This window comes from Eptatretus burgeri, chromosome 2 (genome assembly GCF_056783735.1).
Source record: "Eptatretus burgeri isolate ZD-2024b chromosome 2, Ebu_testis_v1, whole genome shotgun sequence".
Taxonomy (NCBI): domain Eukaryota; kingdom Metazoa; phylum Chordata; class Myxini; order Myxiniformes; family Myxinidae; genus Eptatretus; species Eptatretus burgeri.
Window position 1 is genome coordinate 42,100,575 of NC_140962.1, and position 18,335 is coordinate 42,118,909.

Here is an 18,335-nt window from a genome sequence, read left to right on the forward strand (position 1 = left end):
ATAGCCCAGTGGGAGTATTAAAAGTGGCTGACTTCGGTCTTGCCAGATGTTTTGTCCCAGGTCAGCCGCTTCAAGGCAAAATAGGGACACTGACTTTGATGGCTCCAGAAATCCTAAGAGGAAGAAATTATGAAGGTCCTCCCATTGACGTCTGGGCAACTGGAGTCGTGCTCCATTACATGTTCACCAAAAATATCCCTTTTCAGAGAGCGAATTACGAGTGAGTATTTATACATTTCCTCTCATCATCATTTTTATCATTACCATCATGAATGTTATAACGAAAATTATTTTTTTTGTTGCTTCGGACCTCTCTCCTTCTCTCTTCCTCAAAACTCCTCTGAAACATCTTCCCTCCCTCACCTCCCTTGATTTATTTTTCACTTATCCATCCAAACCCCTTTCTTCCGTTCATTAATTTTTATTTTCTTCAATTGGACATCTCTGCATTCCCTTGCCCCCCCTTCCTCCCCCTTTGTGTGGTTTATAGACGGTGTATTCACGACCGACGTATGATTATGTTGATACAGCGGCCAAAATGGGTCACCGATCCATTTTCTTCCTCCTTTATGTTGTTACGGCCATGGGTCGGAAAACTTTGAAAGCCCAACGTGTCCATAACAGCACCACGAACACCGTCTCCAACACTCACCTCCGGCTATATATTTGTGCTCAGGGCTGGTTTACCGTACTTGTGAGATGAATGAAGCAGATGGGGAACCGCGACTGCGACTGTGTAATGACTACTAATTGACCAAGCGAATGATTGTTATGTGCCACACCCTCGCATGTATCAGACCAATTATTCACTTGGTCCGATCCCAGGAGCGCTATTTCAGATCAAACCCCAGCAGTCAAAAAGTCAGGACACGATATCATGTCTTTCATAAACTTGTTACACAAGCAGAAAATTGGTGGGAGAAATGGTGTTTTGGGAATTCAAATGGGGAAATGGTGGGAGACTTCAGGAAAGGCAATGCAAGCAAAATTCAGAAATTTAGAGGAACTTGTACATGACCTCTTATCCAATGTGCGATATACCCACCCTTCGATGCCTTAAATAATTACTTTGCACCTTTACGTGAAATGGATCCAGACACCCAAGGAAAGGAAATAATGCAAGGAAACGGGTGAGAAATGATGGTGAGAAAGAAGGAGTGTGAGGTCTTTTACGCACCTCTACACACCTTCTGCAATCCTCTTTGAAGCTGTGGTGAACCTCTGCTCAGGGGTTCAGGCTCACCTTCCGCACAATCCCTCCTGGACTATTTCCTCCAATCTATCAGGGTCCCGGTCAGGTGGGGGTGGCTGGATGTTCCCTCAATCAAACACGATGGACGGCATGGTTGGCAGGAAACTCGTGCGGTGTTTCGATCTCATATGGTGGTCCCGTGGCAACAACAGGACGATGTGAATCTGCGCCGGGTTTGAAGTGTGTGTCAGTGGCTGGGTGAAAGCCATGCAAAGTATGGAAGATGGGAATGGAAAGTTAAAAAGGTCGGAAGAATGTCGAGAAATGAAAGTTGGAAAAGTCGAAACATGAAGAAGTGTCAGCAAAAGTTTTCTTTGGAGTGTGGAAGAGGGTCGGTGAGAGAAAAGCTGTACAACGCTGTACCCAAAATTCTCTCTCTGTGCTTTGTGCATTCCTTCCTTTTTTATTCCATTTCGCACCCCCTCCCTTACTCCTCGGCTTCACAACTCTTCATTGGTGCATGATTTGCGGGGGTGGTCAAGATCCTCCGAGATGGTCATTGGGCGATTCCTGTCTTTCGACCCATTTAGAGTGCCTGATTTGTGAAGCGAACATTACAGGCTTTTTTTTCCAGGAAATGGGAGGGGTGAGGAGATATGTGCTCACCTGTCAGATTGGATGGATCGCTTCCATTTGGGGGGAACTGGCACGTAGTCTTAATATTCCCTTCCTTACTCGAGCCGATTGTGCGGGATTCTCCACGAAAGGAAGGATGTTGGCATATCGTGATGTGTCTTTGTTCACCTTTTGTGGGAAATGGTTCGAGATGAGTGTGTCAAAGAAAGAAAGAACACGAACTTGGTCTGACTCGCATTCGCTATGCACACCTATCCCCATTAACACGCGATATCTTCATTGGGTTCAGAGAGGAAGAGGTTCCGGACGAAAGGTTTTGAGGCATTCAGCCTTCTCACGAGTGGAATCGGCTGTGGTGCCATTTGAAGAGAGGAAAAGGATGGAACGGGAGCAAACACCAGAGATAGACTTGACAAGGTGCCACCAGGTTTTCGAGGAAAACAAGGTTGAAAGTTCATTTTTGAGATTGGACACATGTTACTTTCAAGCTCTCCTGAGGGTATACACACACTTGTTGTGGGGCTTTGTGGATTGATCTGAGGTTGCATTCAGTCGGATTTGCCTTCCAGAAGGAGAATGCAAGTTGTTTTAAATCAAGCAACAGCCTCACCAGAGGATTCAGAGAAGCACAAGCGGGAGGATGGCAAGATAATTGAAGACAAGATGGGATTAATCTGTGCATACGAGAGAGAGCAGTTTTCTGTTGAAGAATTCCCAGGCTGAAATCATATCAGTGGTGGTGGATTAAGGAGACAAGTTCTGAAGTGTAAACAAATCCTCCCAACTCTCCTCCCCCCATGCTTCCAACCGTCACAATATTTAACATGAAAAACATCTTCATTCGCAAACAGCAGTATTGTTGCTGCTTTGTTTATTTAAAGTTTAAATGTTCTGAATTAAATTGTGTTGCAAGACATCCTTGTCCAATGTTTTAATTGTTCCAAAAATTAGGCAAAATTTTCACCACATTCCCTTTCCTTCCCTAAATGCTCTGAACATACAACAAGGGGAGCAGGAGACAAGAGGGGCAGGTGAGGGAAGGAAAAACACAGTGGGGAACAGATGTGAGGAGATCTGTGGAAGGGAGAGGGATGGGGCAGGGCACACAGGGCAAACAAGATGGACACAACAGGAACTTTCAGGTCCCCACATGACAGGGACTTTCAGGAAGGAAAGCAGGGAAGTTGAAGGAGGTGGGTTTGGGATGGATGAGCGGGGGGAGAAAAAAATCGTGGTTTTGGATGGGAGAAGATATGAGATGGTGGTGAACAGCTATTTTGAAGACCTGGAGGGAAGAGACGGGTTGAAGAGAGTGTGGGAGTTTGTTCCAAATGCAGGAAAAAAAAGGAATAAAAGAGTGAATATGAGCAGTGATTCTTGATTTTGGTAGTCTTACCAGAAGTGCGTTGCTGGCAGACCTTGAGCACCCTGCAGAAATGAGGGTTGGGGGGCAGGACATATCTCTGACAGAGCAGGGGCGGGAGGCGAGTTTGGAGATGAGACGGAAGAAGATAGAAAGACCACCGACCTGCCTGTGGTGAGAGAGTGAGAGACCCAATGACTGCCTCATCGTCGGAGATACCAATGATCCGAAACGCCTTGGTTTCCACAGCGTGAAGCCGAGAAAAGTGAGAAGCAGGAGCACCAGCCAAGAGAGGAGAGCAGTCCTCTCTCAGGTTGCAGACAAAAGGTTTGTTTGGAGTCAAGAGCTCAGGTATGTCAAGGAAGGAGCTTGCACGACGGAGGATGCCCATTCGGCGACTGGCTTTGAAGGCCAGTTTGGAAATGTGGCTTTCCCAGGAAAGATCATGGCAGATCGTGAGACCCAGAAGCTTGAATGAAAGGACTTGTTCAAGAGCATTGTTGAGAAAATGGATGGGGGAGGGAGGGCGGTCTTCCAGATGGTCCTTTCAGAGAGACATTGTGAGAGTGTGAGATTTTTCAGGCTTGAAAGACATGTTCCACGTGTTGGACCAGCTTGTGATTTTATCCACATCTGCAGAGGGTGAAGAGGCTGCTGCTTGCCGATCTGTGGGATGAACCTTAACCCTTATCACCTTCCTTTTGATTAATTTCCTCAATTATATATTTTTTTAATTTCCCCAATTTGTTCCCATCTGAGTGAAGTTTTTTCTTGAGCCAAGATTTTTAAGAAATAGAACATTAAATTTTTTCCTTTGAAAATAATCTTGGATATAATTGGAATGTGGCTTCTTGTGTCGTGTTTTTTGTTGCTCAAGGTGAGTGTGACCATTGCCAATGGATGACGATCAATAATTTGGTACCTGTTCCATCTCATCACAGAAAATCGAGTCACCCTACGAAGAGTTAACGCCATACCACCCTCCAGCAATGCTGAGCAAATCATGTGTTTCCCTCTTATCGTCCATGATTTGTGAGAATGCAGCAATGAGGATCTCCATGCAGGTCGGTGACCACAATGAGAGGCAGTTTTGGAGATTTTATTTTGAATCCACAACCGAGTTCTGCAGTATGGTCTGGGCCGCCGATCTTGTGTTGTGTTATTGCTGTGGTATATATTTTATAGTATATATTGCTGTGGTATATTTTGAAATGTTATGCGGTGTTTTTTCTGTGATTCCGAAACTTTATTGCACAATGTTTTGTCTTCAGGAAATAATGGACCACAAATGGTTTGAGAATTTTCCAGGAACACCTTGGAGAAACAATGGTAAGTCGTGCTCTCATTTGGTTTTTCGATGGATGCATAATTGGAAATACTGGTGGGCACTCCTGCCCTCTGAGCCAGAGTACCCTTCTTCGCCCACCTTGGGTGGGTAATGTACTGTGTCACAATCTTGGAAAAAGCACTTTGTCATTCTTGAAAGAAATTTTTATTGAGCACAAAAAATCATCAGATAAATGAACAGGATGTGTAACACCGGCTTCCACCAGAGGTGGTGCTATTCCCCCACTATCCATTTTGGAGTGAATTTCGGTGACAGCCGTGTTTTCTCCATGAAAGCAGGAAGAGGGAAACTCAGTCACAATCGAGAAGTAATTTTCAGAAGATGTTGCACGCATGATTTGATCATAATTTGATCCTTTCTGTGACTCTCTTAAAGCATGTACTTTCAAAGGTGGATTTTCTTTTCCATTCCAATTGTCATAAAGATATCGTTTTATCACATTTTCTAAATATTTGGGAGAATTGACTTGCTGGAAGAGGAATCTCTTTGCAATGAATCTTGTTCACTGGGATACATACAACAAAGAAACACAAGGAACTTTGATGCAGAAGGAGGAAATTCAGTCCATTCAGCCTGCACAACATCTGCACCACATCAATTTATTCAATCAAACAGTTTATCAACTTAACTTCACTTTCTTTTCAAGGCTCATAATTTTCTGGCTATTATAAGGGAGCAACCTCAACCAATGCAGGATATGGTTGTTCAGACGAGCCAAACGATGGGACTTCAATCTGCCCTCTCTTCACAGCTTGCTTTCCCAGTTTGTAAAGTTCATCTGATGAAGGGTAACTTTCATTTATTCCGTAAGGCTTGCAACACATATGTATCCATCCTGGGCCAAGCTTGAAATCATGAAGTTACAAATCTCAAGGCTGAACTCTCAAGCTCATCTCTTTCCTCAAAGTCATGGTGGTGCTTTGTCAAGTATTCTCTGGTGTTTGCTCCTCTTTTATCACCCCTCCCCCCCCCCCACCCCCCCCAATCAACTCAACTGGTGTAACTGCAGAAGGAAGGGCAGAATGTCCAAACTCTGTCTCTGCCTCCAAATATTGGGTCGCAAACCCATCCTGTTCTGTCCCTGTGGCACCCCGACATACCAACCCTCACTTTGACTTTGTACGCTACTCACCCGAGAAGGCAGAGAAATTGCTCTCTGGCCTTGACCCTGCTTCGGCATCGGTGGCCATGTTCTCAAATCCTACAAATCTGGTGTTGCTTCCTTTCTATCTGCACTGTTCAGTCTGTCCTCCTTTGGCACCCTCCCCTCTGCTTCAAGGTCAGCAAATATCACTCCCATCCACAAGAAAGGGATAAAAACAGACCCGACCAAAGATAGGCCAGTGAGCTTGTTTACAATTGCAAGCAAAGTCATGGAATCCATCATTATTGCTGTGGTCCAGTCCGTCCTGCTTTCAAACAACTTGATCTCCAACCATCAGTTTGGATTCCGTCCTGGTCCCTCAACTCCGGATATGCTTCTTCTCCCATCTGAGCAGTACGTGGAGGTGCTAAATCTGTTATTCAGACCGTTTTTCTGGACATTTCTCGGGCATTTGATGCAGTCTGTCATTCTGCATTGTTTGCACAGCTCTCTGGCTTTGGTATCGGAGGCCGCCTTCCTTCCTGGACTCTTGACTTTCATGTAGTCAGTAGGTTGAAATCAATGGAACCCTCTCCTACCCTCTTCCAATGGAGGCTGGAGTTCCCCATGGCAGTGTTTTGGGCACAGTTTTGTTCCTGCATAAATGACCTATCTGATCCCCAACCATCTTTTCTTGCTCGTTTCAGTGTGTCCTCCCATCCTCCTGTTCCTCTTGTTCTCTTTATTTTCTGCCTTGATTTTTGTCCTACTCTTCAACCGACCTTGCTCTTATCTGACCCACTCCTGTGTAGAAAAAAAGTAAAATCTCCATGAGATCCCTTTGTAATCTCCTTTATAATGTCTCAAGTCCTGTCTCCTTCATTCACTGTTCATAGCTTTGTCTATCAAGTCACAGAATCAATATTGTCATTGTACACTGACCCCTCTCTGAGGCAGTCAAGTCCTTCTTCAGATGTGGTGACCAAAAGTGCACGTAATATTGTACATGAGACCTCACTAAACTCTGATACAATGTTCAAACCACCTCTTTTGATTAATAATTTAACCCCTTGTAAATACAAACAAAAACCGTATTTGCTCTCCCGACTTGGCACTGCGCAGTCTGCTTACCCCCGCCCCATATCTATTACCACCCCCAGATCCCTCTCCTCTTCGACACGTTCCAAGATTGCCCCTTATCACATGTAATCCACACTTTTATAATTCTTACCCATCCCCAGCCCTTCACATTTGTTACGTTTACCCTTTGAACCCGAGCGGCCGTTTTTCCTGCTGCGATTCAAACCTCCAGATTCCTGAACAGCCATATTTTTCTCCAGGGAGCCCAGGGTGGGCAAGCCAAAATTCCAAGGAGCTCAGGCTTCAAAGGGTGAAACTGAATCTGCCAAATTTTTTGCTCAATGTGTGAAAACAATTTGACTTTTCAAAATCTCATCAGCTCCCTCTCTGCTCTCAACCTGACATCAAAGCTTTATGTCATCTGCAAATTAATAATCCAACACCTAACACCATGGTACAAATCATCGATGTAAATGTTGAATAATAATGGTCCAAATACCGATCCCTGGGATACCCCAGGACTTACCTCCTGTCAGTCATAATTATTTGATGGTTCCGATCACCATGGCGGTTTTCAATCCAGTCAGTCACCTGACGAACCACTCCGCAGGCTCTCACCTTACTATGTCTGACAACTTTCTTTGTGGTGCCTTATCAAGTTCCTTCTGAAAATCGAGATAGACCACATCCATTACCCCTCTTTTATCCAATCAGCAACTGCTTCATGGAACCCGAATAAAAAATGAACATGACCTCCCTTTAATCCATGATGAATGACTGCATGCATATTGTTGAAATTTACCAAAATGTTTCGCCATCTGATCCCAAATTAACATCTCCAACATCTTTATGGAGTTAATTGAACAGGTCTGTTGTTTTCTGATTCGATGGTGTCTTTGTAAATAGTTAGAGGTTGTCAGTAATATCTCAATCTGTTACATGCCAACCCTAGTCAATATATTTCAATTTTGGTGTCCTCAGAGGTGTTGATAAACAGGATGGACGACAATGTCCCCGAGTCATCGCAAGACCTTAAAGGCACCTGGGATTCTGACCAACCAAGATCTTTCATTGGTCTGACCCTCACAGACTTTCATAATTGCATAAGCCAGATGGTCAATTAGGTAAAAACAGGATCAAAGTGTGGCTCGGAGATGAGACAGTCGTTTGAAAGCTGCAGGTGTAAGGCCGACAAGGAAAAAGACCAAGGAAAGAGCCATTCCCACCAGTTTGTAATGAGCATCCAGCCCAATGACACAGCCCAAGGGCAGAGGAGAGGTCATCATCTGCAACCCACAGACCTCCTATTTTTTCATTGTTCACTCTCAATGACTCGTCCTTTACACTTCACTGCTCAACCCGATCACGAACACATTGTTGACATTTGACATCTTCTCCATGCTACCTCCTTCCCACTTCCTGCCTGATTTTTGCTTTCTGTCAGCAAATGCCTGATTTATTTTCTCACGACACACCCTCTCTGTTGCCTTGAATGTTATGGGATGCCAATTGTGAACTTCATCGTCTGATCTCTCTGTCTCTCTATCTCCCTCTTTCACTGATGGTCCACACTCATCACAGAGCGTCGGTGTCATCGAAGCAGCTTCTTGAGCAAGGGTTATATTTGGTGGTTTTCCGTCACCTTCTGAGCAGTCGTTTTGGTCGGAATTTGTAACTTCGCCATGGTGCCGGCGATAGCTTGCCTTCTCTTCATGAAGGAGTGAACATCATCACTCATCATTTGTTTAATTTGCCATTGAGGATCCCAATTTTACCCCTGATTAATTTTTTCTTCTTCCATCATTCACGTATTCAGCAAAATTTAAGGAAAATCTTTTCTTTTTGAAAGGACTTGAACTACCGACTTGCTTTTGTTGAGTGTACCGACAACGGTTACACTTAACAAGGCTCTCAATATAAGAATTGATCAACTTGTAGAAATATGTGTTAAAAGCCGGGATGGTATCGATATCTTATAATACATCTGATCAGGTCATAAGATGTTGGAGTTATGATCACCGCGTGGCTCGTCGATCGATTCATGAGGAACAAGTTCTTTGGTGAACCTTGTCCTCGCATCAGAGATATTGTCATGATGCTGTTTCTTCATCTGTGTCATGGTGGTATCGCTGTAAATGTCCACTTTATGGAGACATTGAGTGTTTGAAGTGAAATCTTCTTTTGAAATTCAGCGATGATCATGATGTGATCACATCACCTGAGTGTGTGCAATCATCACGATGAGAATTTATGACAATAAATAAAAACCCCATGCTCGTTCACCGGAGGGGACAACACGTTTGAGCTCCGTCTGTCCATCCCACCTGTGGTTTTTCAGCCTTTTCTCCCCATACCCTTTAACATATTGACCTGAAACTTTGTGCACGGCTTTATTATGATAACTTGCAGAACAAGTTCGAGTTTCACAGCGTTTCATCAATTTTTTTTGTAGAGTTTTACCATTTTAAGGCCCTGTCACACCTTGACGATTTAGCCAGCATATGCCTGACGCATGCAAAAATTTTTCTAAAACGCTGACACATCGAATACGTTATGGGTAAGTTTGTATACGTTAAGAGCACACTGGCATACGTCATAGTACGCTGCCATACGTCGTAGTATGCTGGCATACATCTTTGTATGCTGGCATACGTCTTAATATGCTGAGGTGATAGACAAAGTTTCCATGCTTGAAATTTTTCGACGTATGCCAGCGTATGACTCACACGTTCTGCATAACGCTGACCATAAGTTGAAGGCACGTTACGTGATCGTTGACACACGTCCACACACGTTACTTGTAAGTTACTCATAAGTCGAAACACATCAAGGTAATGGTTTGCGTCAGTGTGCCAGACTCCCTGGTTTTTTTATTTTTTATTTTTCTTCGGTATGATGGTGATGTTGACACTTCGATTTCTCGTGCGGTTATAATATAATATAATTAATAGGCTTCCGCTCAACGATTTAAATCATTACCGCACTAGAAATCAAAGTGTCAACATCACCGTCATACCGAAGAAAATAATAATAATAATAATAATAAAAACCAGGGAGTCTGGAACACTGACGCTAACCATTACCTCGACGTGTTTCGACTTATGAGTAACGTACAAGTAACGTGTGTGGACGTGTGTTAACAATCAAGTAACGTGTGTCAACGATCGCGTAGCGTGCCAACAACTTATGCCAGCGTATGCGGAACGTGTGTCATTCGTCTAGTACATCGAGAAATTTTCAACATGCTGAAAATTTCTCGACGTACTCGTCGTATCACGACGTATGCCAGAAACCCACGACGTATGCCAGCGTGCTTCAGCATGCTCTAAACGTATACACAACTTAGCCACAAGGAATTCGACGTGTGCCAGCTTGGTTCGACAAATTTTTCATACGTCGGCATACGCTGGTTAAAACGTCAAGGTGTGACAGCGGCTTCACATTTCGATGTCTAGTGTGGTTATGATTTGAAACGTCGAGCCGCAGCCTATGAATAGCCTACGCCACGTGATCGTCGGCGATGCGCTGCCGCGCTTTGCATAAGTTAGACTGTTGTTGGGCATAGGTTGTGAACGCCGACAACACGCTCAGCATTCGTTGGTTTAAGTTATCTATATGTGATTAAAACGTTCTGTGTACGTTACGAATACGTTATGCATACATCCAACACGTTATTATACGCCCAAAACTGAAAAAAAAACATCAATAGGTAAGCGTACGCCAGCGTTTCACTTACATTTTGAGACCTTGCCATATGCTGGCTAAAACGTCAAGGTGTGACAGGGCCTTAAGATTTCGAAAATATCACATGTGAAGGAATTCTCACTCGTGTAATTTTGTTTTTGTTCTCATTCGACCTCCTCTCAGAATCCCTCCCTCCCAAGGTTGTTGTTGAAGAGAAAAGAGTCCATGAAGGAGTTGCTGGAATGGAAATAAATTATGAGAACATTGAATCAATACATATTTTCAGGAGTGATTGTGTACATGGCAATCCAGAATCAGAATCAGTGTCATTACCTGTCCTGGAAGAGGTAAACACCTTGTACCTCATGATGGTGAATTAATGTTTGTTGTGTTGTGATGTGAAGTTGTGAAGCATTTTCGATTTTTCTGCTGAAGATTTCAAAGTGAATTGATCAAAAACAACAGAACATTTTCATTTCTTCTTCATGATCGTTTTGATGTTTTTTTGTTGTTGTGCATTTCTACAATGGAAGTTAAAAGAGCAATCAGAGATTGCAGGCTCTCACCAAGACTCGTTTTGTGTGGTGTTTGTGTGTTTGTGTGTTGGTGTGTTTGTGTGGTTTATAGACGGTGTATTCACGACCGACGTATGATTATGTTAACACAGCGGCGAAACAGACCTTTTCTGGTTAATTGTGTGGATTCACGTTCCAATCACGTGGACTTTGGAGACGTACACACAATGTTAATAGGACATCCTTTAAAGACACACTTGCATTCCCAAAGTACGAACTTCAACGACGTGCTCACATTGTAATTATCATACTTTATAGAGAAAAAAGATAACATGTATGTAACAATGGCGATCACCAGGTGGTGTTTGTGGCCTACAAGAGCACATTCTGTGCAGACAGACAAACAAACTAACAAATGGACCCAAATACAATACCCTCTCGAGGGTAATATGTGAATGCCGGAGCTGTGTGATTGTATCGTTCTTGCTGAGTACAGTGTTCGTTTTTTCAAGATAATTCATGTGATTTTTGTTTCCACTACAGGAGACACCCAAACCCTCACAGGAGATTCAGGTGACGCGCAGAGGAACTTGGCAACGCCTGCGCAGATTCTTTAAGAGACTCAAGCCTCGATGTTTAAGACGTCAAGGTGGGAGGATTGAATAATCAGGGGAATTTGATGAGTACCTTATTTGGACTCGAGTTTCTCTGGAGGAGTATGAAAAGGTTCTTCTTCATCACAAAATAAAACCATGATTTTCCACAATATGTCATCACACTTATTTACTTATTGTCTCCACACAGGCGAGCCAGATGAATAGCAGCCTCGACTCTTCCGAAACTTTTCACATGACATCGAAATGGTTCGTTCAGTGTTTTTAATATTAATTGTTGTTAACAAGTTTCCTTTCCTGAATTCCAAAACCCAGTCGAGTTTCTCTTTTAATCCAGATTACAGATTCCTTCCCCCTTCCCTCTCCTCCCTCCCTCTCCCCCTTCCCTCTCCCCCCTTCCTTCTCCCCCTTCCATCTCCCTTTCCCCCTTCCCTCTCCCCCTCCCTCTCCCCTCCCTCTCCCCTTCCCTCTCCCCCTCCCTCTCCCCCTTCCCTCTCCCCCTTACCTCACTTCCATTCCCTCCCCCTCCCTCTCCCCCTTCCTCCCCCTTCCCTCTCCCCATTCCCTCTCTCCCCCCTATCTTCCCCCCCTCCCTCTCCCCCCTCACTCCTTCCGTCAATGAATGAATGGATTTATATGGCAAAAAAAGAAGTTGTTGTTTTTACTGTGGAAATTTCAATTTCAAATTATTCTTTCTTGAAGTTCTCTGTTTTAAAACTGATTTTATCAGTCACAGCCCAACATTTGCTTCTCTTTTTGTTGACACGTCACGCTTGTTTCAGGTTTTTAATTTTGCATTTCCGTAATAGATGACACTGTGCCAGGTGTGTTTGAGTGCATTGTTTCCTGATAGGAACAGCAATAGTGATGTAAAGACAATTTGTGTGAATTTTTCTCACCGCAGCCCGGACCCTCAATTCCAGTAGAAGATTCCCGTGAAGTTGAAAGGACTTTCTGAGAGCTTGGACAAGTTATTGAAGAAGCTCAAGTTTCGATGTTTCAGACATCAAGGTGGGATGATTGAATAAGGAGGGAAGTGTGATAAGGACCTTGTTTTGAACTTTTCTGGAGGTTTATCAAATGATCCATATTCATCACAAAACACAACATTGATTTTCCACATTATGTGTGGAATTGAGTTCTATCCAGCCTTAAATATCAAATAATTGTTTATTTTGAATCATCTTTGCATTATAGATGGAAAATAACCAACTACAAAATATTAATCACAAGGACTATCACGAACACTGAAAACTCCAAGTTGATCAAAAAGGCCACAAAATCCAGAAAGAATGCTTGGAAATTAAACATGTCCTTCTCTCCCAAGAAGTGAACACTTAAACTGAAAAAGGGGCACAAAGATGCAAATACAGTATCTACACTACATGGCTAAAAGTGTGTGGACACCCCTTCTCATGAGTGGATTCGGCTATTTTAGCCACACCCATTGCTGACAGGTGTATATAATCATCAAGCACACAGCCATGCACACTCCATAGACAAACATTGGCAGTGGAATGGACCGTACTGAAGAGATCAGTGACTTTCAATGTGGCACTGTCATAGGATGCCAGGTCAGGTCAGGTCAGGTATGGGAGCATGCGCTGGAGCAGCACGTTGCTGCGTCCACTTTCCGCCGGAACTCCAATTGCCTCCGTCTGGCCATCCACCAGGCAGATGCCTGGCCCATCCCTCTCTCCTTGAGATGCTGATCGACCTGCTGAAACCACGAGACATGGGGTCTGCCCATTAGCCTCCTCCACTCACAAGGCTCCCTTGCTGACAGAATCTGGTGAGCAGGATCAGCGTCAGGAAAATGAGCCACATGTCCATACAGCCGCAGCTGACGCTCACAGACTATGCAGGTCACAAATCTCATTTGAGTCTCTCAGCAACCGCTTGTTGGACACAAAGTCCGACCAGCGATATCCAAGCATTCCACGAAGAGTCCTGGTACCAACGGAATTAAGTCTCCGCCTTAGATCCCTGGTCAGAGTCCAAGTCTCACATCCATCTGGCACAACTTTTATGCTTCTAACAACACAGATTCACTGAACTGCGACACATGACATGATGTTGTTGTGGGGTCGGGTCTCAGTGGTGAGCACGACCCCGAGAGGGAGCAGTAGAGTCTGTTCCACCGAACACCCGGAATTTAGCTTGTACCTTTCCGATAAATCCGAAAGATCACGGGTCCCTTATCGGATTGAAGATCGCCAATAGGTCGACCACGTGGGATTGGGGCAATTGCCAATTTCAATGTACCGAAATACCCATGTCATCCAACCTCCTGGGGAAATTCACCCTCGGCAGGATCTGCGCAATCCGGGCCGTTACCGAGCCGGATCTGAGTTGTACCCCAAGCGGAGAGTACCAGAATCCTGCTGGGCCAATTGCACAATTACGGCAACAATGAGGCCTCCTAATTCCCATTTGCAGCGCGGCAAACCAATGACAGAACGGACAAGGACGAGCTGGGACATTCAACAAGAGGGGATTTATTTGCAATGGGGGGGGGGGGAGTGAACACACAAAGAGCAGAGTTATCCGAATGAGAAATGTGATGTACAATGAGCAAAAGAAAGCAATGACACAATTCTACTTGAAGACGGGCCCACACACAGACACACACACACACCCAAAGAAATGATCAATAAAGGCCGTGGCCTTTATTGATGCCCCCAACTCGGAGGGAAGGTGAGCTGGAGGTAAGAGCCTGTCTTGGACCTTCCCACTTCCTGCGGTTACACCGACTTCGAACCCACTGGTGGGACTCGAACCCACGACCCAGAGTCCATGGCCCTCGTCCCTGGCTGCTCGGCCGTCGCATCGTTCGGTCACCACCACCACGGTGAGCCACCACAAAGGACCTTAGACCGCAATCGCCGTGATCCTACAGAACCCTTGTCGACCACCACTCCGCCGTCGCCACGATCACCCGGTCTCCGTCCTCTCCTCTTTCTTTTTCCTTCAGGTCCGAGCGATTTCTTTTCTCTGGCCCGCTCGCCTCCCGATTGGACGATTGGTTCTCAGGCGACTTCCCGATTGGCCGGGCCATCTCAGGCGATCCGATCGCCGTTCGTGATTCGTCCGGGGGGCGTGGCGAGCATCCTCGCGGCCCATTCCCCCTGAGGGGCATTCCTCCTTCCTCGGGCGACGTGCCTCCGGATTGGCGGGAACGCGGCGTACGTCGCTCGCGCTTTACCCATTTGGCTGAGGTGTCGTGGGAAAGTCGCCCTCTGTGCGTGATCGGACAAGGGGTGGAGTCGGAGCTGAGGCGATGAAAATCTTCACCCATGTACGTGGTCGAACGCACATGGGCAATGGCGTCGGTGTTCTTATCGAGGTTGTTGATGATGTAAAAATCCTATCTATAAAATAACTTTGTAGCGCACATACACTTCATTCCCATTAGACACAGGTGATGGATTCTAACTATACACATATACCGAACAAAATAACTGAGCTACGGGGACTCTGGGTGTTGTATGCGATGGGTTCCAGATTCGTAACAATATTATTGAATGGCTTCTACGTGCTACAGTGTATAAAAGCATGCGTGTTAGTCATTCCTGCATAAATAGATGTCCTGCAGAACCAGCCTCTCACATACAACAGCAGAATAAAACTATTTACATTCCTTGCTGTGAATTATGACAAGTAATGAGCCACCATATCCATTTCCCCTTCTCTGTCAACCACTTTCACTTCATTTTACCATAACTTTGTGTGTGCAAAGATTCTCTAAAGGGTGAGAGTTCACGATCGTAGAGTGAGGCTATTAGATTTCAGGAAGTAAAACTTTGAGGGTATAAGTAGAGAATTGGGTGATGTAGATTGGGAGACTTGAACAACAGGACAATCGGCATCAGAGAAATGGGAAACCTTTCAGGACCAAATGTGTAAAGTGCAGAGTAAGTACATTCCAATGAGGTGTAAAACCAGAAACAGAAAGAGAACAGGGTGGTTGAGCAGTGAGATAAGGCATGCTATGAAGGAGAAGCAGAAGGCATTTGTTAGGTTTAAAATAACAAGACTGGAGTTAGATTTATATCACTGTCGGAGTAAACAGAGTCAAGTTAAGAAAATAACTCGGCAAGCCAAAAGAGAGGATGAGAAGGACATGGTTAAGAATATTAAACATAATACCAAGGCATTCTTTAAGTATATCAAAAGAAAATAACAGGTTAGGACCAGGGAAGGTGTTGGAGACATGAATTAAGGACCAGATGAGGAACCATTTAAATCTCGACAAACTAATTAAAGGTCGTCATCATGGGTTTATCAAAGGTAGTTCCTTCTGACAAACAGGGAAAGGGAGTGGAAATGGTCTCTCTCGACATTGAGAAGGCATTTGAAAAGGTACCATATCGGAGGTTCTTTGTCAAAGTTAGGACTTGAGTGGCTGGTCAGGTAGCTAATTGGACTGTAAACTGGCTTAGTGATAGGAAGCAAAGAGTGGCTGTGAGTGGGAGGATGTCTTGCTGGGAAGTTGTGCGATCCCTCAGGGATCATTATTCGGACCATAACTCTTCATTATTCACATCAACTATTTGGGTAATGGGGTGAAGAGTCAGCTTTCCAAATTTGCAGAGGATGCAAAGGTAAGGAGGATAGCATTGGGGTTGGTGATCAGATTCATGAAAGTATTGATACTTGCATGGATTGGTCAAAGGATTGGCAAATGCAATTTCACCTGAGCAAGTGTACAGTGTTGGGGATGGGAAAGAACAATAAAAATAGAAATTGGAGGATGCAAGGTGTAATTTTGGAGCATGTCACACAGGAGAAGGATCTGGGGGTGGTAAAAGATAAAGGAGGGAAGCAGACAGCACAATGCCAGGCAGCGAGAGGTTAAGCAAATATGGTTTTCGATTCTATTCGGAGGGCGATCATTTGTAAATCAAAAGAGGTGTTGTTATCATTGTACGGGGATTTCATGAGGCCACATCGAGAATATTGTGTGTAGTTTTGGTCACCACAATTCAGGCAGGACGTAGATGCCACAGACAGGGCTACTCAATTGATCCCGGGCCGGGCTGGACTCAGCGACGAGGAGCGGCTCAAGGAGACAGGGCTTCATCTATCAGAAAAGAGGTGGTTTTGAGGAGATATGACGGAGATGTTTAAGATAATGAAAGCTGTAGATAAAATAAGTGCAGATCAATTATTCAACAGAGTCGACAGTGAAGGGACCATGAGCCATCACCTAAGAGTGAAGAAGAGGAGAGTTAAGATGGTAGTAAGGCAGGGGTCTTTTACTCAGAGTAGTTAATGCATGGAATGTCCTCTCTGGAAAGGTCGTGGCAGTGGAAACATTAGATAAGTTTAAATTAGAATTAGATAGGTACCTGGAAGTCATGAAGATCGAGGGGTTTTGGGATACTGACAGGACTTTTCGGTCGTTTGAGCATTGATGGTGATTGTGTGCACGTGTGCGGAGTGCTGTTGGTGGGGGTCTCGTCAAGTGTTGTTGTGTGGTTGATGTTGTGTGCTTTCCCCAAGCCCATGCCCACTAACTTGAGGGGAATAAGAAAAAAAAAAATACAAAAACTACAAAAACTTAAAAATAGATTAAAATAATAACAAGAAATAAATAAAGAATAAATAAAAAAATAAAAATTTTCATTTTCTTCTTTGGATCTTGTGTTGATAAATTAGTATGGTGTTCACGCAAGCATGATGGGCCGAATGGCCTCCACCTGTCTGATTTCCTTGTGTGAATCCCAAAGAGTCATTTCCACAACATTGTTTTCTGAATTACAGCATTTTCCACTCGACTTTCACTCCACTGTTATTTTTCTTTTAGAGGTCTGTGGCCTCTTCATTTTATACCGGTCGCCATTGTGGCCTTATTATTTAATCAAAGAACCTGAAATTTGGTGAGACAGTTGCACATACCTTCATGCATGCTTCCCATGTGCCAAACTATCCATTGGGACCAGACTCTGCACAGAGTGTCAGTGTTGCTGAAGCAGTCTCCTGGGCTATTTGGCACAATCCTGGATAGGTCACCACTCCAACACAGGATACTCAAATGGATCAATCATCCCAGCAAGCTGTTACTCATTTTGCCGATCTCAGAAGGATGACAGGCTGAGTCAACCCCACCTGGTATTAATTCAATGGTAAAGCGGGATTTGATCTTTGGACCATAACATCCCAAGCCGCCACCCTCACCATTAAGCCAACATCAGGCTTCCTGAATTATCATATTTCTCCATACCAACACGAATATTCCTTCCTAAAATGAAATTCAACTATTTCCCATGCCCTTGACCACTACGACAACTCCAAGCCAAATGGTCACACTGGCTTAAAAACAGCAAGGTCATGGAATCAATCATCACAGTTGACATAAAATCATTCCTTTTCTCCAACAGCCTCATCTCAGATCATCAATTTGAAGTCAGACCAGGTCAATCTATCTTGCACATGCTGCTTCAACTCATCCAAGAGTTCAACCCATCCAAGGAACTGTGTCTGAAACATCAACAATTTAAAAAAAGTTAATTACATCACTTGAATGTTTCTCTTGGTTTTTCTTTTGTGGAGGAGTGAATTGCATACTTGGAATTATCTCCAATATCCTGAATTAAAGATTCCAATTGAGATTGACCGAGTTCAATGACTTTTTTCTGCAGTCTCTCTTTTAAAGTGTGATTAAAATGCTCATTCACAACTGCCTTTCCTTCATTAAAGGTGCTGTATAATGCCATGCCATCATCTTAAAGAAAATTCATCAATGTTTTGTTGTATAACTGTGTTCCCTCATCAGTCTATAACTTCTTTGGTTTTCTTCTAATTTTCGGAAATATT

General features: G+C 44.1%; 1 protein-coding gene across 1 annotated transcript in view; it reads left to right on the forward strand.

The window, feature by feature from the left end:
* The window catches only part of LOC147031901 (sperm motility kinase 3A-like), a 58,501-nt gene extending 40,371 nt beyond the window's left edge, over window positions 1–18,130 (forward strand). The window contains exons 9-15 of the mRNA XM_085869112.1: window positions 4,133–4,255; window positions 4,463–4,520; window positions 10,571–10,734; window positions 11,446–11,551; window positions 11,707–11,765; window positions 12,421–12,527; window positions 17,900–18,130. Of these exons, the coding sequence (XP_085725238.1) occupies window positions 4,133–4,255; window positions 4,463–4,520; window positions 10,571–10,734; window positions 11,446–11,551; window positions 11,707–11,723 (468 nt within the window). The 3' untranslated portion in view covers window positions 11,724–11,765; window positions 12,421–12,527; window positions 17,900–18,130. The remainder of the gene's footprint in view (window positions 1–4,132; window positions 4,256–4,462; window positions 4,521–10,570; window positions 10,735–11,445; window positions 11,552–11,706; window positions 11,766–12,420; window positions 12,528–17,899) is intronic.
* Window positions 18,131–18,335: the final 205 nt, after the last annotated feature.